Source organism: Psittacula echo (genome assembly GCF_963264785.1).
Source record: "Psittacula echo genome assembly, chromosome: 3".
NCBI lineage: Eukaryota > Metazoa > Chordata > Aves > Psittaciformes > Psittacidae > Psittacula > Psittacula echo.
The window spans coordinates 3215887-3239772 of NC_137736.1; the positions used below are offsets into that span (position 1 = coordinate 3215887).

General features: G+C 40.7%; 1 protein-coding gene across 1 annotated transcript in view; it reads left to right on the forward strand.

The window, feature by feature from the left end:
- The window catches only part of PHLDB2 (pleckstrin homology like domain family B member 2), a gene marked incomplete at both ends in the record, with an annotated part of 50334 nt that overhangs the window by 21674 nt on the left and 4774 nt on the right, over nucleotides 1–23886 (forward strand). Inside the window, 10 exons of the mRNA XM_080613620.1 lie at nucleotides 4422–4550; nucleotides 7669–7824; nucleotides 8571–8681; nucleotides 9406–9495; nucleotides 12569–12712; nucleotides 14464–14604; nucleotides 15188–15287; nucleotides 21331–21538; nucleotides 23118–23208; nucleotides 23627–23773. Of these exons, the coding sequence (XP_080469746.1) occupies nucleotides 4422–4550; nucleotides 7669–7824; nucleotides 8571–8681; nucleotides 9406–9495; nucleotides 12569–12712; nucleotides 14464–14604; nucleotides 15188–15287; nucleotides 21331–21538; nucleotides 23118–23208; nucleotides 23627–23773 (1317 nt within the window). The remainder of the gene's footprint in view (nucleotides 1–4421; nucleotides 4551–7668; nucleotides 7825–8570; nucleotides 8682–9405; nucleotides 9496–12568; nucleotides 12713–14463; nucleotides 14605–15187; nucleotides 15288–21330; nucleotides 21539–23117; nucleotides 23209–23626; nucleotides 23774–23886) is intronic.

The following is a 23886-nucleotide window of genomic DNA, read 5'->3' on the forward strand; positions in this document are numbered from 1 at the left end:
TTAATTAGAGCTGTATGTGGTCTGATTTGTGTCAGCCATAGCATAGGAAGTGTTTGTCATTTGCTGGCAGAGTTGGTAGACCTCAGGTTTAACACTTTCCCCAATCATTTGCTCCACCGAAGAGCAGATTACATTTCCTAGCCTGCTTTCTGTCAGGGACTAGACTATCTTCTTACAAATACATGGCATGAGTTAAGCCAGTTTTGTCAGTGAGTTGTTAAAGTCAAGTTTCCTTGCTCTTCCACTCATTCTCCAAGGCGTTTTATTGAATAGGTGAGCTCTGTAGCATCACACCGCTTCCAAGTAGAAAGGAATAATTTCTGTAACACGTTATTTCTCCTCCACTTCTAGCTTTTGCAGTAGATTAATTTGGAGAAGGGCAGGGATGTCCTTTTGAAGTGGAAACAAATAAAGTTTGTCTAGAGATGAGAGCATGAAGAGGAGATGGAGAAACTTCAGGACAAAGAAGCGCACGTGCTTCCTTATTTCTCGGAAGCCAGTGGGAATGGTGAGACTAGCTGATTCCGTACTGAGAGAGAAGGGTGTGCATGTCTGAAGCTTGGTGTGGGTAATGACAGGTGGCTACCTTAAACCATGAGGATGTGTGAGTTGGACTGAGGAAGGTCTTGGAATACTTAGACTGGAACATTTAAAGTGTTTCATGCCTGCTGGATGGGAAGGCATTCAGGGTTTTGGTTGGTTGGTTTTTTCTTTGTTTGGGGTTTGTTTTTCCTTCATTGATGGCTTGTAGGTTTCTTTGCAGTTTCTATCCAAAAATAACACATGCTATGGGGTTTTAATGCTTTGGTTTTGTGTTTGCTTGGGGCTTTTGGTTGGTTGGTTGGTTTTGTTCTAGGGGGGTGCGGTGGAAGCTTGTAAAGAAGCCCATGTCACCAGCCATACAATCCGTTTCATAGTGACCTGGTTCCTTGCTTTAGTCTTTTCTGGTTTTTATCTGGATTTTTGAGCAGCTTTCTTGTTTGATCCACATTAATTCATTTTATCAGAGCCTACCAGTTTATGCAGGAGAGTTGGTTCAGAAGGCACATATGCATGCAGGCACATGCTGCTCCACAGTTTTAGCCAGCCTGCCTGCCTGCAGTAGCAGAATGTGATGAATGACAAATTGAAAAGCAGAACTTCTCTGCAGAAGGGGTGTGGGGCCCTGCTAGGGTTTTAAGTATGGGTATTGATTTGGCATAGGGCATCCTTAGCCACAGGAGACTGCATGGAAGCAATTGGTCTCTCTTTTTCTGTTGTTCCCGTTCTTGTAGGAGCTGTGATTGTCTTTAATACTATCCTTCATCTCTGTGTCCTCATCATCTAGGAGTTGTGCTGGAGATATATATATATATATATATTATTCTTCTCTCTTGTCCCCAAAATCAGTTCTGTGAGATCTAAAGGTTGATCTGCTTTTGTGACCATGTTGATCACTTCAGGGCTGCGTTCATAGTATGGGTGCTCTGCTGACATCCCGTGTCTGGGCTCTTGGGGGACAGTGTCACACCTCAATTCTTTCAGTTGCTGTCCTTCACGATATACACGTACCTGCCAAAACTGATCCAAGCTGTGCCCCAGCATCATCAAAATCCAAGTCAGTCCTGCTCCATATCCTGGCTAGCCTAAAGTTCATTTAACATGTATCTAGAGGCAGACCATAAGCAAGCTGGGCAGTAGGCTGAAACCAGATGTTATGCTTTCCTGAGCTGTACTTCTCTGGAAACAGGGTGTTAAGAATCCAGCCAGACTGCAGTTCCTGTGACTCTGGAGTCAACACTGGGGCTGGGACACGGTTGTCTGCAGAGAAACGTTTACCAAGGACAAGCTCATGCGGTTAAATGAGGATGAGCAGCTGGAGCTCACAGCTCTGCTGCTGCTGGTCCTGAGCAGACAGCTTATGGAGGCAGCCTTAGGCTTGCCTTAGCTGCATCTTGCACTTAGCTTGCACGGTTATTAGTGTTTTCCCTTCTAAAAGAACGTGCCTTGATCCATTTATAAAAGAAGCTGGAAAAAAAAAAAAACCCTGATTATCCCTTTATTTTATCAAATTATTTTTTTGTGAATTAAACGGACTTTACCAGTGCACAGCCAGAGATGTCAGCGAACTGAACTCCACAGCTGCAAATGCCTCTCATTGCTGAAAGTGATATTTCCTGTTAAGACTGCACATTTTGGAGGGAGCCAGTTTGCTGGGATGTTAGCACTTCCTATGCTAGAAATAGACCAGATGGGTATCGCTTTCAGTCTCAAAGGAACACATTTCTGATTTCTTGAGAGAAGTAATGGTACCTCTGGCAGGATTCTCAGAGAGTTTTATACTGGCTGATGATGTCTTCTCACACTCAAGATTTGACTTGCTTGTTAATGAATGAGCGTGCTCGTTGCAGCGCATAGATGCTTAGCTACCAATAGCTTCAGAGGCACAATAGCATCAGAGAAGTCCTTGCTGCCTTAGATTGTTATGTGGGCAGAAAAGGAAAGCAGGAAACGATGCGTCAGACGTAAATTGAATGTTAAATGGACAGGAGGGTTTGTGAGGAGGGGAACTACCAGTTTATTTATAGATTCCCTCCCGTGTTGGAAGTAAGGATGATTCGGCTAAGTGGGGGTTCCGTGGGGACAGAGGTCTAGAGGTGACCTGTCAAGAGTTGCATGCTTCTCTTTCATTGTGCTGCTTGCATGTGCTACATCCTCTGTTTTCCTGAGCCCTGCTGCTGCTGTTGGAAGACAGAAACTAATACAGGAAGTCCAGGTAATTGAATATGCTGGCTCAGTTGCTCAGTTTTACGAGCTTAAAGAAACCCCAGAGTAATCATTTGTGTTCAGTATTTTGCTCCTCTGATTGTACGAGCTGAGAAGCTGCAGGTGTAAATGAAAGTTACAGAGCTGGGAATTCGGTTGACGTTAGACTTGAATGAGGATGCTTCCTGTTGTTGTTTCTAAATACTGGGGAAATTAAATCCCAGATCCTGATTCCACTCAGATTTAGAGATAAAACCATAAAGAAAGCAGGCAGCTAATACATGTTTGATGCTGTCCCTACACCATGCGTGAGGGTTTGAAAACCTTGTCAGGATCCACAAAGAGAAGGTTTTAGGAAAGGCCTTTCTACAGTTTGAAATGGCAAGTACTGTATACTAGAAGTTTCTTCTCTATGGCACGTGCCATAGGGTGCTGCAGAGTGTCTGACCATATAGCATCTGCTGAGCCACACGTTTGATGTTAAATGATAATTGGGATTGGAGAGAGGACAAATGACTGGATGCTGTGACAGAATTCAACTGATCTTGGAGCATCCACAAGGAAAAGCTGAAATTTTGGGGCTGATACTGTTAATTTTGGAGTATTAAGGAGAGTTAGACATTATCCGAGAGGAAGTATATAACTACAGAACAAGAAGTAGAAAAGGGATCTATTCCAGTGTGACTGCAGAAGGTAGCAGAGAGCTGGGCTTCAGAGCTGGTTTATTTATACCTGGCATATCAAGTATATTGGCTTTTCCAGTTCTTAATTGCTCAGTTGAAGAAAATGCATCTGCTATGTTGGCCAGTGTAGGTGCAAGTAAAAGGCATTGGAAAACTTCTCTGCGCTCTGATTTATTGGTTCCCGCACTTTGATCCTTAAATAAAGAATACTGTACCAGGTAGCTTTAAGGGATGTGCAGTCAGTCTCCGGAGCAGTTCTGCACGGTAAACCATGCAGTCCTTTGTAATAAAGATGTAAACGTTTAAGGCTTTTGGAGGTGAGAAGCTGTGTGCCAAATACTGTTACTCGGCGTGAGAGGAAAGATGAGTGAGGGCAGGGAGGTCGAGCAGTCCCCTTTTATCCCCAAGAACAGGATAAGATTGCTGTACCCTGAAGCAAATGTGTTAAATCACTTGGTGTTTCTGCTGCAACAGGATTTCCTGGCCCAGGGTTATTGCTTTAGAAGATTCTGTCTCATTCTGTTTTCTCACTGCTTGCTAAATGTACTTATCTATACAGAAGCATGTAGGCATGTAATTCATTGTCCCGGGATGATCCATTTTCCCCTCCCTGCCAGTCTAGTCGTTTCCCACCCATTTTGCTTTCTAAATCCACTCTTTGCTCTCTCCTTCATCAGTTACCTCACTAACATGGCTACCATTTCCTTTATTGTGTTTTATTTTTGTATATATTAGGTGAGACAAGCGTTTGGGCAGTTTGCTTTAACAGCGTCGTACAGTGATGAGGGAGAGAATTTAGCCCCGCACTAAAATGCTTACTGTTTTGTTTTGATCATTTTGCATCCCACCGTTGCATTTCGACTAACAAGAGGTTTCTGTCTTTGACCGACATGCTTCAACCGTTCATTCAGGTTTCGCCACGCACTGTCATCATCACTAACAACGTCTTGGGTTTGAAGGTAATTGTGTCTTATTTTCTGGTTCATGCTTCAGGAGAAATTAAAACTTGATGCTGAGAGGGAAAAACTAGAGAGGCTTCAGGAGCTTTACTCCGAGCAGAAGACGCAGCTTGATAATTGCCCTGAGTCCATGAGGGAACAATTACAGCAGCAGCTGAAGAGGGTCAGTAGCAAGTTTCAAGATTGCACTAACTTTTTGATGGTTTCTTTTCTTTATTTTAGAGTAAAGTATTACTGATTGTGTTTCAAGTATCCAGTGTCTGAACGTATTTGCAACTTATACCTGTTACTAGTCATGAGGCTTGTGTTTCCTTGTGGAATGCTTGTGATAGATGGTGTGCACAGTGGCAAATGAGCAGAGTGCAAATGGGTGGGTTAGGAATCATTTTGTGTTGACTGCTTTCAAAGCTTTGGGCTGCTTGCCTGTAGTTAGCACCTTAGGGCTTGTGGGTGGTGTGAAAGCTGTTGTGATGTTTAGATGGATGGAGGAGCATCCCTCTTTACCTGTGGGAGCAAAGATGGGAATTGAACTTTTGTTAGTGGGATCAGCCATTTTAGCAGGCTTTCCTGCTCTGTTGTTTGATCTTATCGTGTACCTCGCCTTTGCAATGCTGTAAAAGGCTGTCTCAGTGAAGCCGTGGATAATTTGTCTTTCTCAGTATATAACTTGCAGCCTGAACAGTGTGTAACTTACAGCTTAGCCTGACCTGCGCTTTGGGAAACTCATTTTTAAGATGATGCCACTTACTAAAACAGGTCTATTTTTTTCCTGCGGTTTCAGCCGTTTCATCTTGGTATAACCTTTGCATGAAGTGCAAATGCAACTTGATTTTTACTTTGCATTATTTGTAACTGGAAAAGCTGCATTATAGTCTGTGAAGGTCCAGTTATTATCTGTAGAAAGATTTTAGTATTCATTAACGTTAAGTGGGTTCTACAGCACATACAGTTACCTTTGGGGGGCAGAGGGGATAATTTTCCAAGCATCAGTACCATCTGAAAGACAAACTTGATCTTTTAAAAGTCCATCTTGGGAAATAAAAGTGTTAAATTCTGTAGTAATTGGGAAGTTTGATGGGTTTGAGACACTTGGGATTTTCTGTAAGTTACCTTTAAAGAAAAAAAGGCAATATTCTACAATATCTCATTCAAATTCAAAGGAAATGAAGCCTTTCTTGCTGTAGTCACATCCTTGAAGGTATTAATTAATGAGAAGTTGTGGTCCTGTTACTGTGGGATGGTGGTAAATCCTTTTCCACTATTGACTGCTGCCCTGGTTTCAGCTCTAACAGTTATTTTTCTCCTTCCTAGGAGCTGGTGCAGTGCTGAGTTTTGGCTTTAGTCTGAGAACAGTGCTGGTAACACAGCATTGTTTTAGTTGTTGCTAAGTAGCACTTACCCTGATCAAGGACTTTTCAGTCCCTCATGTTCTCATGCCTCCTGGCTTCTTGTGCCCCTCCTCAAGGGCAGACCATGAGAGGGGCTTCTGGTAGTCTGTTTGATTAAATGGTGTTAATTATTTTGTTCCCTTGAAATCGGCTTAATAACTAAATAACTTAATAAATGATAAATAAATAATAACTTAATAACTAAAGCGGGACAAAACTTGAGATCTGGGGTGCAGTTACAGGTCCAGTTAGTCCTACTGCATATTATTCCAGGCCAATTGTAGTGAATATTAGCTGTGGCTGCTGTGATCGAAGAAGTTATCACCGAATTAGCGCACAGTAGCTCTCAAATGGGTATCAAGTGTGAGAGCTGTTATGAAATTACCATAAGTATCATATCCAAAATACAGGAGATACCTTCTTCCCCCAAAATAAGCCTGGTACAGGGTTAAATACTTGACCCTGCAGCAGGTTATGTTGTGCTGCTTTAGTGCCAATATGGAAGGATCTGGAGGTGATGAATTCCCTTATTGCTTCATCTCTGGGACCTCAGAAACTTTGTCATTTGTGGCCAGGGTCACAGGCAGCCACTTTCACCGTAGCATTGGCTGCATGGTGGGTCTGAAGTTTGGGTTGGGGATGTTGGTGCGCAGCTGGCAATGGGATGGTTTATTAGCATGCTCCATCCTTTACTCTTAGTATGAAGGCACCAAAGCTTGTTTGTTCTCCTGTGCCTAGGTTTATAAAGATGCATGTAAATGGAAAATGAGAATAGATGCCTGGATTCCTGCAGAGCTCTGAAAAGACAGCATCCATTGCTAGGAAATATCTTACTCTTCGTAAGAGGTTCTGATTTTTAGAGGTGATGTGGGCCTATGGAGCTCCCACCACATCTTGAAGTAATGGCCGGGTTCTCTCCCATTGAATTTTCTCCAGTGTCCTTACTGAAGTATTAGAGATGCAGGAGAAATTTATGGTTTGGAAACACAATATGGAAACGCTGTGTCTGTTGTTTGTATATAGATTATAATTGATAATATTTTGAGGTCAATTGTTTTAATAAAAGGGAGGGAGTACACTTGCTACTTGGTTCAGGAAGCCATTGCCTACAGCAAGAACAATTCTCCTACAAGTCCTATGCTGCTGACTAGGATCCTCGTGAAGGTTACAGCAAGGACCCTATAGGCACGCTTGAGAGCCAGATCTTCTGCTTTTGCCACTGTGCCCTGCAAGCTACCCAAGGTATCAGTCCCCAGGGGCTTGCCTGGTTGGTGACCTGGCTTTGTTGCGAACAAGTCACTGTTTGCAGCCACTGGTAGAGCTAAGCTACCACCACTTACCCTTTGGAGGGTTTTTAATTTGAAAATGGACTTGGTTTCAGGTGGGTTTAGATGAGACATTAGGAAGAAGTTCTCTGCTGTGAGGGTGATGAGATGCTGGAACAGGCTGCTCAGAGAAACCGTGGATGCCCCATCCCTGGCAGTGTTCAAAGACAGGTTAGATGGGGCTTGGAGCAACCTGCTCCAGTGGAAGGTGTCCCTTCGCATGGCAAGGGGTTGGGACTGGATGAGCTTTAAGGTCCCTTCAACCCAAACCATTTCGTGATTCTAGGATTTAATTTATTTATTGTTTCCCTGGTGGACAGAGGTGTATAGAATGGAGCTCAGTTCTTGTTCCATAGCACATCTCACACAGAACACATAGCACTCTGTGAGCTCAACTAGCCCTATTTGTTCTCTTATTATGACAATAGATCATTAAAAGCATTCATCTCCTGTTTGAACATGTTGCATGAGGTATATAAATACCGTTTCAGACTGAGGTTTTGTGTTTGTAAGCATCTCTACTTCAGTTTCAGTGAAAGCATGGGTTTATCTTATCTTTTTGTGTCAGGATGCTGACCTTTTGGACATAGAAAGCAAACACTTTGAAGACCTGGAATTTCAACAGCTTGAACATGAGAGCAGGTTAGATGAAGAGAAAGAAAATCTGACACAACAGCTCCTGCATGAAGTGGCTGAGTATCAGCGCAGCATTGTCAGTAGAAAGGTAAAAGCACTGACACTCAGCTCATATGTTGTTTGTTGTGTAGCATAAAGGAGATGGAGCAGATCTTTAACCTGCCCATCTGTAAGAAATGATGCAAAAGTTTCCTCTGTGAAAAAGCTTTTGAAGCAGAGCAAAGGTGATGGACTGGTAATGCCACAGAGACCAAACCGTGCACTTCTCCAAAAGGAAATAAACGAAATCCGTGCTCTCTTTTTATATTTGCGTGTAAAAAGTAAACCCTTTAATTTGCTACAGAAGGTACCAAAGCGTTGGGTTTTCTCCTTTAAGAGAAGAGATCTATACAGTCTGGACAAAACTACAGTTATTTTATGCTCATCGTTGGTGTTGATGTTAAATGATTTTGTTAAAATAACTATAGAGCAGCAAATTAAGAAAACACCTTGATTTTTAGCATCAGTTGTAAAGGTCCCATCTCAACCAATTAAATACCACTTTTTCGGAGATCAGAAGCTGCGTCTTTAAATTGGTTCTATTCGGTATATGGATGCTATTCACTATATTATCAAAAGATATATGCAACTGTGCCTTTGTTCTGTCTCTTGAATAAACTCTTTACTGTCTAAATCTTAATTCTCTCTTTCAGAGCAGTGAGCTGCCTTGTAAACCTTATTTTCCTCCTCCTTCACTCATACGAATGAGTGAACTCATGAATAGAATCCTTGCTGCAGGTTGTCTTGTGCCTTGAGAGTGAAACCTAAATTGTGTTGGTTTTTTCTTTATATTAGGAAAAGATATCTGCTCTCAAGAAACAAGCCAATCATATTGTCCAACAAGCACAAAGAGAACAAGATCATTTTGTAAAAGAGAAAAACAACTTAATAATGATGCTGCAAAGAGTAAGTACTTATTGCCTGTCAAATATTTTGGCGTGTAATAAAAGAGCTTCCCTCGGAATAAAAGCATGTGAAGCACAATAAAAGCATCAGTTATGCAGAAGCTAGCAAGTAACTAATAATATGAGAGACGTTTGTATCCATTAACCTTTAACCAAAAGAAGTCTTTTGTGATTTGTCAGCAGATTTACAATGATAAAAGTTAGCGGCATTTGATAATCAAGAGGGTTTTACAGGTGTCCTCCTTCCAAGGAGCTCCACCAGAGGCACCCACCCAGGTGCTGAAGCTGGAAGCATGTGCTCCATGTATGGCTGCTCAAAGCATGCACAATGTGTTCAGAGTTTTGGCTTGTAATAGTCCATACTAGGCCACAAGATGAGATACTGAACATCTGGTTAGTAAGAAGCTGGCACTAATGTTTCACGTCCATTTTACATTTTGCTTTAAATCACAAGAGAAATCATGTTGGGTTCATTAAGCACAATGAACCTATTTGGTTTGGCTGTGGTCATTAAATAAATTCCTTTACTAGCTTTTGAAAACAGACCTTCTGTACCTCTACTTTTTGTTCAGTTACACAGTACATGGAGGAAGTTGAAGCGCTGGGGTGCCATTTCTACCCTTCTATTTCAGCGTGTTTCTTTAGATGGTTTAAAAAGTGGCTAATGTTTATTTTCAGTACATGGCTGTTTGGTTTTAGCATAAAATGCCTCTTTTTCTTAACAGGAAAAAGAGAATCTCTGTAATCTGGAAAAGAAATATTCCACACTTTCTGGAGGAAAGGGGTTTCCTGTCAGTCCCAATAGTCTAAAAGAGGTAAAGAGATTCACTGCTTTTGACTTCACCATAAGTAACTTTTAACAACACTTCATACAAAAGCACCTGAGTATTTAGTGGAGTCCTATTAACACAGTTTTTTGAGATGTGATGAAATTGCTTTGTAAAGCTATTCCTGGAAGTTCAAATGGATGGAGGAGCAAAAATAGCTTCCCTTGAAGTTTTCCCAGATGTGATTGGCATTGCCTTAATCTCTTGCTCTGGAAAAAAATGATCGCTTTTGTGTGTGTGTCTAATTTTCTCAAAATAGACAATTAAATCTCATTGAAGTGAAGAAGAATGAGGTCCAAGAATAACTCTGTTTGAGTATGAATACAGTTCAGTCTTATTTTTGCACTGTAGATTTTATCATTGCTTCCCCTCCCTTTATTCTGAGGCTCTGCAGTAAAGCATGACAAGTGTATGTTTTGGTCTTCGTAAAAAGCATTGAATTGAAGACTTCAAGCTATTGTGGTTGTAAGATACCTATTTAGCTATTTATTCAACTGTTTTGAATAGTGGAATAGTGGGAAATGTAGCATTTAAAGTACACTGACAGGTTTCTATGGCCGCTTCTTTAACTTCTACTTAAGAGGTTTGACTGGACTTGCCAGATCTGCTTGTAGCAAAGCCCTGAACAAGCTCTACCACATCTAATGATGTAGGTGTCACTGTGGGAAGTTGGGCTCTTGAAGTCTAAAGCAACCACATGTCCTTTCAGCACCTGGGAAGTGTGATCTTGCTGGTTTGGCCTCCCAAGTTCCTGGTGTGCAGTTCCACATGCCAGCGGGGCTGCGCACCCTTCCTCACTGCAACCCACATTGCAGATGCTTAGACTTTCAGTATCCTAGGTTGTGTTTCAACTTGGACCAGTACATCTGGAAAGTCTAAGCATTTGGGTGGTTTTGTTTGGGTTTTGGTGGGGTTTTTTCTCATTTTGAGATGGATCTGTTTATTTTCTCACTAGATGGTGGGTTCTATCTCTGATTTTTATCTTCGTCTCCACGCACCGGTTTGCTTAATCACAGGTATTTCAAAATGCAGCTACATTAAGCGAGCCTGGCACTCTTTTTAATGACATGGATTATTCAGCGGTGTCAGTCTGTTCACTGCAGTGAGGTCGGTTAGGACTTACTCCAAGGCAAACGAGAGAAGGAACAGCCAGATGTTACGTTTGCTTCAGTCCAGTTTAATTTTTCTCCAACTGTTCTGGCACCTTTAGAAGTCAGGCACCAAATGGTACACAGCTTAAACAGACTGCCTGCACACAGAAGTTAATTTCACCATGTGGTTGCTCACATATCCCAAGCCCCTCTTCACCGAAGCACACATTTCTAACTCTCTTCCACCCGTCATGAAGCTTACTGCCTGCATACACAGTAATAGAGAGTAACAGCCTCAAGTAAAGAGGCAGGATAGTTATCCCAGTACTTACATAAGTGAGGAAAATCAGTGCTGCTTCAAAGTTCAGCATTGACAAAATTACTTGGATGCCTAATCTGGCTTGAAACCATTTATTCATCTAATGTAGTAGGGGCATGAGATAATGCACAACACTGTCATTTGTTGTTTGCCTTTTCGTTTTAACTCCATGCTGAATGCCCATTGGGGTTGTGAGTCTGAACTGAATGTTTTTCATCAAATGGTGAAAGTGCTTTTATCCTCCATAAAAATGAGTACAGTATTGCATTCATAGACGTGCTAAGTTTTGGTTACTGATACATATACCAGATGCTTAAGCAAGCTTTATGTTTATTCGTATTGGACTTCATTTTACCATAATGTGGCCACATGTTTTGAGTGGTAAACTTTAGTGTCCTTACCCTTCTCATTTAATGGTTCACCAAATAATATCAGAGTTAAGATGTGTGTCCTATTTTTAGAGTGCTGTGTTCACAGTGTGATACAGGCTTCTGAAAAATTAGGTATCTGCTTGAAATAACTGATAAAATACACTGGAAATTGTGCTAATAGATAGAAGGGTTGGTACTTTTTTCCTGCTTTCCTTCTATGATCATTATTAAGTTATATCCATTTTTAAAAAGAAGAAATACTATAGCAGTCCGTGGCTTCTCTTATTGAATTCCTGAAGTATACTTACTGGAAGTCAGTGTGGTGGTATAATAATAGAAACACAGCCCCTTCGAAACCTTCCCAAGTTAAAAGCAACTTAACCATCTTGATTTGAAAAATAAGCTTATTTCTCTCTAATTTTAATGACATTGCTTCAGCAGTGATTTATTCTTCCCTTTGCATAGCCTTGTTTTCTATGGATAAAAAGTTAGGGTATTTGACGTTTTAGTCTGGCATCCTATACGCCATGGATTAGAATCCATGTTTTATTTTTCAGGCAACATTTGTTCAGTTAACATCAAAACAATGCATTAATTGTATTCTGTCATCATCTCTCGAATCTGCATGCATAATATTCTCTGCAGGCGGAAGCACACTCTGATGTACGTGCTGTTCCTCAGTCCATTTGCAATGGCTGCGGGGCTAACTCTAACAGCATCTTACCTGTCTCCTGGTAAGAGCTAGAAGTTCAAAGTGACTTCCAGACAATACAAATGGAAGGTGCTGTGTCAGCATATTTTATAGAGTAGCAATGGCTGGTCCTTATGCAAGTTCTTCTCAGTTCTGTTAGTTATTTGGTTTACTCAAACTAGCTGAATAGCTAGGCAAGAAACAAGGTATTTTACTTAAACATGGACAAAAAAAAGTGAAGAAATAAGATGGGTGAATAAAATTAGCTCTTTTCCCCCCAGTCTGCTTTCCCAAGAAAGAGCTACATGCATCATTTCTAAAGGGTATTTACATTTTGGTCACCTCATGTACATTTGCTTTTCTATTACTTACTCCACATGGTTTTGGAATTAAATGAAGAACAATTTCCCGAATCCAAGTGTTCAACATTTGAAGAGCTTGATGATAATTTTATTGCGATGAAGTGTTTCAATGTTAACAAAAATGTGGCTGTATCACTCTAAACTAACTTTCATCGTACTGGATACATTAATACTCTTGCACGTCTTTTGGCTTTTGCTCCTTTTAACTTCTCAATTCCTCCTTTTAGGGTTATATCAGTGTAAGTGAAATTAGTGAGCTGTATGGCAATTCCACGAATATACCCCCTTCCACTCAGCCCCCCACAGATGCTGAAGCAGTTGCCACTGAGCCTTCCACGGCTGTGCTGACGAGCCAGCCACAAAATAAAGAGGTTTGTTTGAGAGACATTTCCCTTTGTTTGCATTGTTCTTTCATGGCTGCCTTTTTCTTTTCTTTATATTATTTTTTGGTAATTTGACGTGTAACAAATTGACCCTAAGGCAAAGTGCCTTCTGCCAGTTACCAGGTCAGATAACAGCGTAAGAGTAAAGGTGAAGGGCTGCTCCGGTTGGGAAGTGTCTTTGGTGATGTAGATGGGACTCTGAAGGCCAAAATCCTGAATGATTATGACCTAAGCAGCAGTAAGGGACCATCTTTGCCTGTCAAACACTATAATATAATATAATATAATATAATATAATATAATATAATATAATACAATATAATATAATATAATATAATATAATATAATATAATACACCTTTAGTAAATGGTCTCTGGAGTCCATAGGTGTTCATTTTGTATGTCCTGTAGCCTTTTCTTCCTTTTCCTTTTTTCCCTGTGAGGTGGTAGAAATATATCTTGAATATCTGTGGGAAATGGGTAGCTTCCGACTTAGCTATTCCACAGAGTCTGTCCAGTCTGTGTCGTCTAGCTTATTCTCTCTTTTCCCCATCCTTTGTGATGTTTTTGCCTATGTAATGACTATAGCAAACTTTAAATAAATCCCCTTTTGAATGAGTGGCATAACCTTACGAATGCAAACCCACCTACCTTTGTGTTGCAACAAGGCAGCAACTGGTTTAGAATTTGGCGTTTCTGCGCTGCTTCTGGTAGCTCAGTATGCCTTGAGAGTTGCAATACAACGCACCTCCTTTCCTGCTAAACGCTCCAACACAGTGCTAAAACTGCAGCTTGTATGTGCCGTATCTTTTGAGCAATTCCAAAAAGAAAACTCTGTGTGTAATTTCTCTTTTTTCTATGAAGCTAAGATCACCTCTCTGTTCTGGATTTGTGTTTCCTCACTCTCTTTCTCCTCGCTCTATTGCTCAACTTCCATCAGTCCATTGGCCTGAGGTCATGGCTACTCATGTAGATCCTATTCCTTTATCTGACACACCTCCACCTCTGCCAGCTAAGAAACACCGCAGGCAACAACAGGTAACAGATTCAAAGCTGATAACTTGGGATTGTTGTGTGTGTTTGTTATGGTGGCCGTGAGGTTTATTTACGTGTGAGGTTTTTAGTGCTATGATAGATTATAAGTTGATCGTGCTTGCAGAGTGTTGCACTTAAAGGCGTTGCTCAGTTAAAAATCAACACGATGCATTATAGAATATCGCTGAACTAAAGTTCTCCTTATGTAAACAACCCAGAGGCAAATATTAATCTTTAGGAGCCACTATAACTGCCAGAAGACTTCCAGCAATAAAGTACAAGTGACTGTGTTTGAAAAGCCTAAATTAAGTTTTCATATACATTTGAACAGTGCCTCTCAAAAGCTATATTGTTTTTAAGCCACCAAATCGTTAAAGTAACTATTAAAGGTGAATAAATGGTTTTCTTTGTAATTGGGTAACACTTGTACACTAGACTGGAGGGGTTTTGGGTTCTTTTTTAGTTTTTTTTTAATTCACAAAATGTGCACATGGATTTCATGTATTTTCTTAATCAGCATGGTTTTAATGTGATATTAGTAGAAATCTTGCAAAGCACCGGGAAACAGGAGGTACTCTGTATTTTAGAGTTTATTCTCTCCAGTGAAGCTCCTAGACTGTCACCAAACAGTGTATTCTCTATAGTGCAGAACTGAGCAAGTAGGTCAATTCATTTTGTCAAAACCATAACAAATTGCATTTGAAGCATTTCAGAAACCTGGAAGAGCGAAAGAAGCAGCACAGGGAAGGCATGTACATGAGTGATACTTTACCTCGCAAGAAAACAACTCCAACTGTATCACCGCACTTCAATAGCTCTACGCTTGGACGAAACATTGCGTCTAAAGTACGTAGCTCCATGATATTAATAGCCTTCCAGTGTCTATACAAAAACCCTTTATTATGTCAGGGATAATGCTTATAGCGGTTCCCAACCTTATGTAATCCACCAGATTCACATCTGAAAGTGCCTTTGAAAGAACTTCAGGTTTATTAATGCATGGAAATATACATAAAACCTTCCATACTTCCAGCCTTTATTCTGACCTCTGGAAATGCCGTGCTGTAGTACATTCATCATAAATGCGTGGTCACTGTCCCAAAGATTGTATTTTCAGGCTAGTTTCAGTTGATTCTAGAGACACAACAGGTTGTATTCCTTCTTACCTAAAGCCTCTAAATAGTAAAGATAAGGTTATGTATAAAGTGAAAACACTCTTTATTTGTGGTGTGCTAAATCAACAAACAGCAGGAAGGTGAAGATACTTGGGAAAAACTTTGCCTAATAGAGACTGTGCACAACTACATCAGCCACATCCATGGCTGATGAATGTGACACGACATTGATACCCTTGACAAAGCAAGTTTAAAGAATAAAACCAAGGTCTTGAAATGTAGTTTTAAGCACATATTTGCACAATTTCCTGCAGGGGCATTTACCATTAGGACAAAGCAACAGCTGTGGGAGTGTCCTCCCTCACTGCCTGGCAACCATGACCAAAGAGTCAGAATCGAGAAGGATGCACAAAGGTAAGGCCTTTGTATGTGATTCATTCTGCTTAAAGTCAGTGTTTAGTTCTTCAGGAGATAAGCTTGAAACTGGTGTTGCTATAATCGACAGGGCTGTAAATGAGAAGTTTACTTCTTACTGGAAAAAAGCAAGTTCTAAATATAATTTAGAGATATTGCCAAAATAAGATGTCAGGATTATGAGGTAGGTGTGCACCTAGTTTTGAAGTACACGGTCACCAAATATCTAGTAAGCGAGAAAAGTATATTGAAAAAACACACATTGGTTAAGTAGGTAATTCCTGTGAGTGATTTTGGAGGCAATATATTACATATGGCTTTCTTTTGGGGTTGGTTTTTGCTTTTGGGTGGTTTGGTTTGGTTTGGTTTTTTTACCTTTTTCATTTTGTGATCTTACAAATTGTTTTTCAACAATGTGTTTTTGCCTGGACAAATTCCCCATAAATAGCTCTGAGAATCTCTTAACTGCAGTTTTATAAGTGGTCTTAAATATTTGGGCTATAAAATAGGCAAGGAGAGAGGTGTTCTGTCATGGATAAATGCTTTTATTTATATAATAGGGATATAGCGATGATGAATCCAAAAGAAAGTTACATCTTTGAAGCATGGTCTTGGAGGCTATGGGATTCTGGGTCTGTCATTTGTCAACTTGAGTCGATACACCTAATTACTGCTTTAATGGGATGTATTAGTCTTAAGTGTCCCATCTTCAAGCGGAGTTGCTCCTCAGTGCCATCTGTCAGTTTATTTTCTTTCTGGCATCTTCATCATTGTTACCAATGTAAGCGCAAGACCAAGAGGTCCTTATGTAGAATTGCACTGACTAAGCCTGAGCTGGGATAACATCCATCCTGTTGTTATGGGACTTGCCAGAGCTAGCAGCTGGTAAAGGTCAAAGGGGAAGGCTGAGGTCAGCCTTATGCAACAAGATGACTCAATGCAAGGATAGAACAAGCTTGTTGAGAAAGGATCATGACTTACTGCATTCACTTTAGAGAGCTGTTCCACTTGTGAGTGTTGGTTTTGAGCTTTAGTTACACAGCAGGCCTTCCACGAGCCTACCGTGTCGTGGCTGACTTATCTTGAAGTATTTCAGATGCGATACAAAAGGAGCTTCATAGTCAGCTTGAAAAGCTGCTTTCATGTATTGTGTGTGCAAGGGTGGAAGAGCTTCGCTCAGACTCATCATTACGCTGTTGTGTAGAAAGCACTCTGTTTCAGTTTGAAAATCAGCGAGGATGTTTTGGTTAAACTTTGATGACGAGAGATCAAGTGCTTAAAGTTGGAAATACTTCTGTAAAAGGGTTGCAGTAGTGTTAGTGAGTGATTTCTAATTACAAGATGTTACCAAACCTAACGCAAAGGCAAGAGTTTTCAGAATAAATCAACCAGTTTTAATGCTTAATCTTTTACCACCATGCAATTAAGTCAATTGGCAGAGTAGAGTCAGATTTCTTGTCCCAAGAGTGAGAAAGAAAGAAGCATCACAAACCAAAACAGAATTATGGTCTGAGAAATAAGAGTGGCAGGGGAGAATGAGATTTATTCATTAAGGCATTTGGCATGGCACTACTCATACGCCGCGAGGAATCATGTCTGTTATATTGCCTATCATACTGTTGACCATTATTTTTTGAGAGATTCAACAGTTTAAATGGAAATACTGAATTAAGAAGAGAGCTGTAAGGGATTAATGTGTCCTGTGTGAGAGGACGCTTCTAGATGCCCTTTTCTGAAACATCAGCTTTGCCAAAGACAAATAATGCTGCTGGCAGGTGCTTTACTTGAACTGCCACAGGATTTGCAAAGTAAGAGACAGAGTCAAAATACAAAGGATACAGGAATGCAAGGATTGTTTGTGGCTTGACTACCTCTCCTAGTAGTTAGTGAAGGTTTTACTCCCTTTGTGTTCAGTATGGACCTCCCTGAATGTATTGCAGTTGGAAGAGCGTAACTCCTTTCTCTTGCTCTGAAGTACCATGTTTCTAGGCAGGGGAAAGCTCCTTGGTGTTGGTAACACACCACAAAAGTTTTTGCAGAGCTCCTTCTGCAGTGCAGAGCAGAACTTGGCAAGGGCAGAGGTGTCCAAGTTGGATGGCTATATGGTACAGCTATACGCAAGGCCCACAGAAACTGCTTCAGGCACCTTTCATTCTTATAGGCACAGCCTTAATGAATGTTGTGATACAAGCACGGAAGGAACCGAGTTCAACTAGGTGTGATTTCTAGTTTCCCCTCGCACCTCATACCTATGCCTATTACATGGAGGAAAAACAAGCTTGAAAGTCATGAGTAAAGAAAATGCATTCCTGTGGGACAGTGAGATCTAGGAAATGTTTTGAAGGTGGTGTAGTATTTAATCATACCACGCGCTGAATTGACTATTGTAAATTAAAATCCTGGGGTTTTATGTGGCTTCCACTAAAGTCAGCTCAACTTAAGTCTGTGTAACTAAGATTAATTTCAGCAGACATCCTTAACTACATCACTGAAAACAAAGCCAAGCGTCACGTCAGTGGACATTCTTGGTGATGTTCCCTTATTCTATCACTCTGTGATAAACGGTTATTATATAATAAATACACTGTAGTTCTTACAAGAACATCTTTGGGGTAGATCAGGTTTGCCTTTTCACTTCAGTCCCATTGATTGAGGATGGAATCCAGAAGGGAAGTGGGAATGGTTAAGATATAAGGCCAGACACAAAATCGGGAACACGGTTATTTGTGTTCTTTCTAAGCTTTATAGAAAACCAGTATACTGAGGGCAAGGCACATACATACAAACAAATTATAAGGGTTTTTTAAAGTAGTTTGCTTTTTTGTTTATTTTTTCCCTTTTTTTCCCCCCTCTTTCTCCTCTCGAACCCAGGAAAAGCCAGAAAAGGTATGAGAACATCCCTTCATCTGGCTGTATCTGTCACTGTCATGATTGCATCAGCACTGTCAAGTAGTTCCCAAAATGTAGGAAAACTTTAATAATTGTTAAATAATGACAACACGTCAAAAAGCCTTTTTTTCCTGCTGTCAAATAACCTGTCACAACACCACTTGTGATTAATGCTAATATCTGCAGAGCTATAGCTTTGTGCAGGCCTAATTTTTCGCTTCTTTGCTCATAGCCATCCAAGTAGAGCAGAAAACGTCGAAGTCTTTGCAGATCTATGGGTGACGATGACAAGGTAGACAGGCATGGGCTTCCTACTTGGACATGTTTCCATACAAAAGATGTATCTTGACATGGTAATGTCAATCTCTTGAGAAAGAATGGAAATGAAAGAAAATGTACTGTGATTTTTTTAATGAAATGCTGATTTGGGGTTTTTTATAATGTACTTGACAGTGCCACTTCCAATAACAGCATTCAACTATAGGTTTACATAGACCTATATAGGTCAACTATATAGGTCTGAGCCCACCGTACTTTTGTGGTAGCGTACCTGTCTTCTATGATTTTGCAATAACTCTTTTGGAATATATATATATATATTCATGATATGGCTTTATGGATATTTGCAATATTTTGCTGAACAGTATGGCTGTCAGCAGTGTTACGTTTACTGTTTTACTAGAGAGAATGCAAGAAATGTGTTAGCTCTTGTATCAGCTTACACTCGGCTGATACAAATCTCGGCTTGTGGGAGGCTTTTAGTGAAGTGGTGGATGAGGAGCCTAATATTTTTAGGTGCGTGTTCTGTGAATGGGCACCTGAGCAGTTAAAAACTCCCTATGCAACTGATTGTGCCTGTGCAACCTGTAGGTGGGACTGTAACAGGCAGGTCGGTTCCAAGGCTTCTGGGTGCCGGTACGCAGCTGATCCTGAGCTTTGAACTGCTTGCTGCTTACAGCATGATGGGAAGATGAGAACATCAAGCTATGCTTTGGTTTTGTGAACGCATCTCGTTTTGCAGCCTAACGACTGTATTTTTCTGGCAGTGGTTAGTTGTGCTTGCGTGATTACATCGATTTAACTGATGTTTTACTTAAAAATGGGTCCTTTATGTAAGGCTGACTTTCCTTTAGGAGAGTGTTTGTAAAACTGTTACGTTTCTCTATGCCTTTTAGATGGGTTTATTTTTCAGTGAAATATAAGATATGAGATTCAGATTCGAGTAGGAAAGGTTTTGCAAAGGGCTCACCAGCAAAACATGAATTTGAATGAAGTTCTCTCAGTCATTTATTGTTTTCCCTTTCTCTTTCCATAATGAATAATTGATAACCATTTCACAGGAGCAATTAGTCATTCCAAAGGTTCCAGTATGAAAGGTAATTGCTTTTCTGCAATAACAGCAGCATTTGCCATAATAATGGGGGGCAAAACCCTAACTGCACATGTGAATCAGTAACACCTGTGTCGTGTGAGGCTATTATCTGCGACTGCTGAGCTGTGTTTGTGTCCCTTTTGTCTCTTTGACTAATTGGTGCAATTGAACTTTTACTGAAATTTAATGTTCTTCCAAATGGCAAGTAAAGTCCTATTAGTTCCTTAGAAACCAGCTTTAACGTGTGCGAGAAATCTTTGTATGGTACAGAGGAAAGCGAGGAGCAAAGAGGAAACTATCTGCCTTGGAAAAGCTTGCAGGGCATGATTTCCATTAGAATATGCTTTAATTATTCAGCTTCAGTCATGCTTTTCAGGTACCTTTTGGAGAATATTATAGCCTTTCCAAGGTATAGCTGCAGTTGTTGGCTCCCTGAACTGGGACACTCCCCTCTCCAGCATGGCAAAATGAACAGTAACCTTGTATGTGCAGATAGAGAGTGGGAATAAGGCAGGAGAATATTCCTGCTTTAAGCATGTTTTCTTAACATCAGTGTCTTAATGGTGCCTAGTAAAAGTTTTTATCTGGATTCTGCTGCCTTTGTCCATTTGTCTGCATTTTCTCTGTATCTTAAACATGTGAAATGTCACTGGCTGTCCTGCTGTGTGAATGGGAGTTTTTCACACTGTTTTAACAGTCCTTCCTAATCTCCAGCTCTGCCACCAGCTCAGATTTGGGGTCAGGAATATGCAGACTATTTTAACCCTGACTGAGTATCAGAACTGTGAGAAAGTCAGTGCTTGCATCCACTGAAGGAAAAGATGAGCAGTGCAGTTGCATCTGTAATCAGATTGAACAGACCTCAAAAGGGCACTGTAAAATAACTTCAGCTGTTCATTATACTTTCCTCTGCGTCTGGCAAGCTCAACAACCTCTCTGCAAGTCAGTATAAATACTGCTGCATTATTTAGGAAGAGCAATGGAGACATGAGACAGAAATAAATCTGAATGAATAGTTTTGAAAGGAATCATAGCCGAAGCTCCCTGTGTTCAAGGAGGATGGCTTTTCAGAAGGGGTGACTTTGCGGGAAAATAACAGTGCAAAGACCTTAAATGTTGCATAAACCTCCTTTTTCTTTACAGACGTTGAGCTATAGGGATCTGCTTCAATCACGTACAGTGAATTGCAGTTGTAAAGCTCCAGTGACGTACCTCTACACTAGTAACATCACTATGTCGCATATAATAGCCACATCACTATGATGATGTGACAAGTAGCCTGTATTATTTCAGCTGAAACTGAAAGCCCAATTTGCAGCTACCAGGAGGCAAAGTTCCCCAAACAGACAAAAAATAATCCACATTCCGTAAAATCAATCAAACAAGTACTCAAGATCATTGAATATCAGGACTTTTTTTTCCTCTTTAATCAGTGTCCGTTCTTCCACATCCCTGAATTAAGCTGCATTGCTTTCCAGATTAGGTCTAATTTTCAATTTCAAATTACAATTACGTTCATGCAAATTAGATTTCCATACTGTACGTATATATATTGAAAAGTCAGCCATACTAATCTGCCTATATCTGTGTCCGTCATAGATAAAACAGTTATTAAAAGGTTTTACTTCAGTTATGATTAACAGTAATACTGTAGTCCCTTGGTCACAATGCGGTGAAGACTGAGGCGATGTTCAGGATGCTTGTGCTGCTAACGTGTTACATTTGTGTCACAACATTTCTGTGTGAAACTTCCTCACCAAGTATTTCCTCTGCATTGTGCAGGGTACAACCATCATCGCATCTGTGAAAGCCAAAGGCAGAAGTCTCCTGAATTCTACAGCAGAACAGCGTCCGAATCAAACGTGTACTTGAACAGTTTCCATTACCCAGATCGCAGTTACAAGGACCACACCTTCGATACCTTAAGCTTAGACAGTTCTGACAGCATGGAGACAAGCATATCGGCATGCTCACCAGATAACATTTCCAGGTAAACCATCTTTCTGTCTGATCTAACGGCCGTAGGGTTACAATGGGAAAAAGAGAATATGTACAAGTTGATGCTATGGTAATGTGAATGCTGCTGACTGGTTAAGAAAATATAAGATCATTAGACAAGCACCGTATTTAGTAGTTGGGTAGCCCTTCATAATCAGGTTTAACTATCATCTCACGTGGTTATTTAAAGATGGAAAATGAAAGTATCACATCATGTTGAAGGCCACAGAGGAATCGATGTCAGTCCTGAACTGAAATGATGAAGCTGTCAATGCTCTTTTCAGAGTGGGTGATACCTGAGCTTCCTTCCCTGGTCACTACAGGAAAGGAATTCCCTGTGATAGGCAATTTCTCAGAGACATCTGCCGGCGATGAAGAGCACTTGTTCTGCAAGTCCAGCATGTTAACTTGCTGGCGCTGTATGCTGAAACACACAGGGCTGCTCCGACGGTCTTTTTTGCCCTTTCTTTTTCCTAGATCAGTAATCATGAAGATATGACAATGAAAGGCTTATGGCCCTCAGCTGCTTTTCTCATCCTCAGAGGCTGACAGCTCAGACACTGAGCCTCAGATAAGAGAAACATCAATGATCTGTGTTAAAAAAGAAGTCCAGCTGAGTCTCAGAATTGTTTGCAAACAGTTTTCTTCTGACAGTCTGGTTTTAATGATAGTACTCTCATTTCTGCTCACAGTCCTGCACCAGCAGTTTCAGAAGCATAAGCGGAGGCTGATAATTAAGTACATCATTGTCACAGCATTAAGAATTCCCTGTGAAACACAAGGACAGCTTTTATGGCTAGCATGTTGTGTTTCATTCAGCATCTGTTTCCTGTAACAGGGTATCAGCCCACTGATTTCCTCTTGTAGTCTTTGTCACTGCAATGTGGACTGCATTAGGACTCAGCGTTTGAGGATTTTTGCTTTAGATATACAGTGGGAAGTTTCCAATAGCTGGAGACAGTCTGGGAATTAACTCTATCTGTGCAGTGATTTAACATGGCAGTGGTTGAAATCTGTCTCTCTTTGACTTGCCTCTCTGACCCTTCTGGGGGAATATAGCATGTGTCTGAGCTGCCTCGGGGCCATCCTGTAAGTGGAATCTCCAAGCCAGGAGCTGTTGAATTTCACTGCTGCCGTTTGCTCTTCTGCCTCCTTCTGCTCTTCTACAACTTCCAGCCAATGATGGCTGGAAAGAAAAATAAACCCCAAAAGACAAAACCCTAAACCAATCAGAAAACCAGAAAAGGACCCATTACAACAGATCTTTCAGTTTCTCACAAGGCAAACTTTGGTGAGGGAAGAAAAGAGTCTGTGCTGATTTTGTTGATAAAACATAGAAGATAAGCAGTTAGTTTTCCTTGACAAAAACTCCCTTAAGCAACATTAATTCAGATTAGTCTCGATGGTGTTCAAGAACCTTTTCTAGCTATATCAGACTCTAAAGTGCCTACAGCACTGAACTGAATGAGAACAGTGTCAACTCCGTTCTTAAGCTGTCTTGTGTTGGATCATATGTCTTTAAATACCAAGTATTCTTTTAAATAACTCAGATTTTGGGGGGTTTTTTGCAGTGCTAGCACTTCAAATGTTGCGAGAATAGAAGAGATGGAGAGACTTCTGAAACAAGCGCACGCTGAGAAGACGAGGCTGCTTGAGAGCAGGGTAAGCATAATTTTGTGAGTAAAACCAAGAGTGGGCACGTTAGATACCCTGAACAGTTTACACCTAATAGACACTTAAAAAATTACCTCTCTCCCCTTCGTTTGGTCTGGTTTCACTCTCATAATACATCTTTGAGCCCATATGCAATAGCTGCTATCCTAGTGGGTGAGTTGACAGCAAAATCCCATCAACAGTTAGGTCAGCACTGCTGCCACACCTGTAGGAGAGCTGCTTAAGAAGAACCTTGATTTCTGGAGTGGTAATATTGCAATTCTGATTGTAATTCTTGGTCCACTTGGCTGGATATATATTACTGACTTCTTAAGAGGCTAAAAGGTACTTAGTCCTAGGTTAGAAAATACATTACCAACTACAGTTTCACATATAAGTGAAGTTCTCTATGTGCTGTGGTATTTAGGAACGGGAGATGGAAGCCAAAAAACGAGCTCTGGAGGAAGAGAAGCGCCGCAGAGAGCAACTGGAGAAAAGGTTGGAGGAAGAAACTAGCCAGAGGCAAAAGTTAATTGAAAAGGAAGTCAAAATACGTGAGAAACAAAGAGCACAGGTGAGATGCGTTGACGTGAAATGCTGAAGTGCAAGAGTTCCCCTTGATATACAGAAGGGACTAAGTGTATTTCTGCCAATGGTAAACAGAACTGCTTTCAGTTGAATAAATGG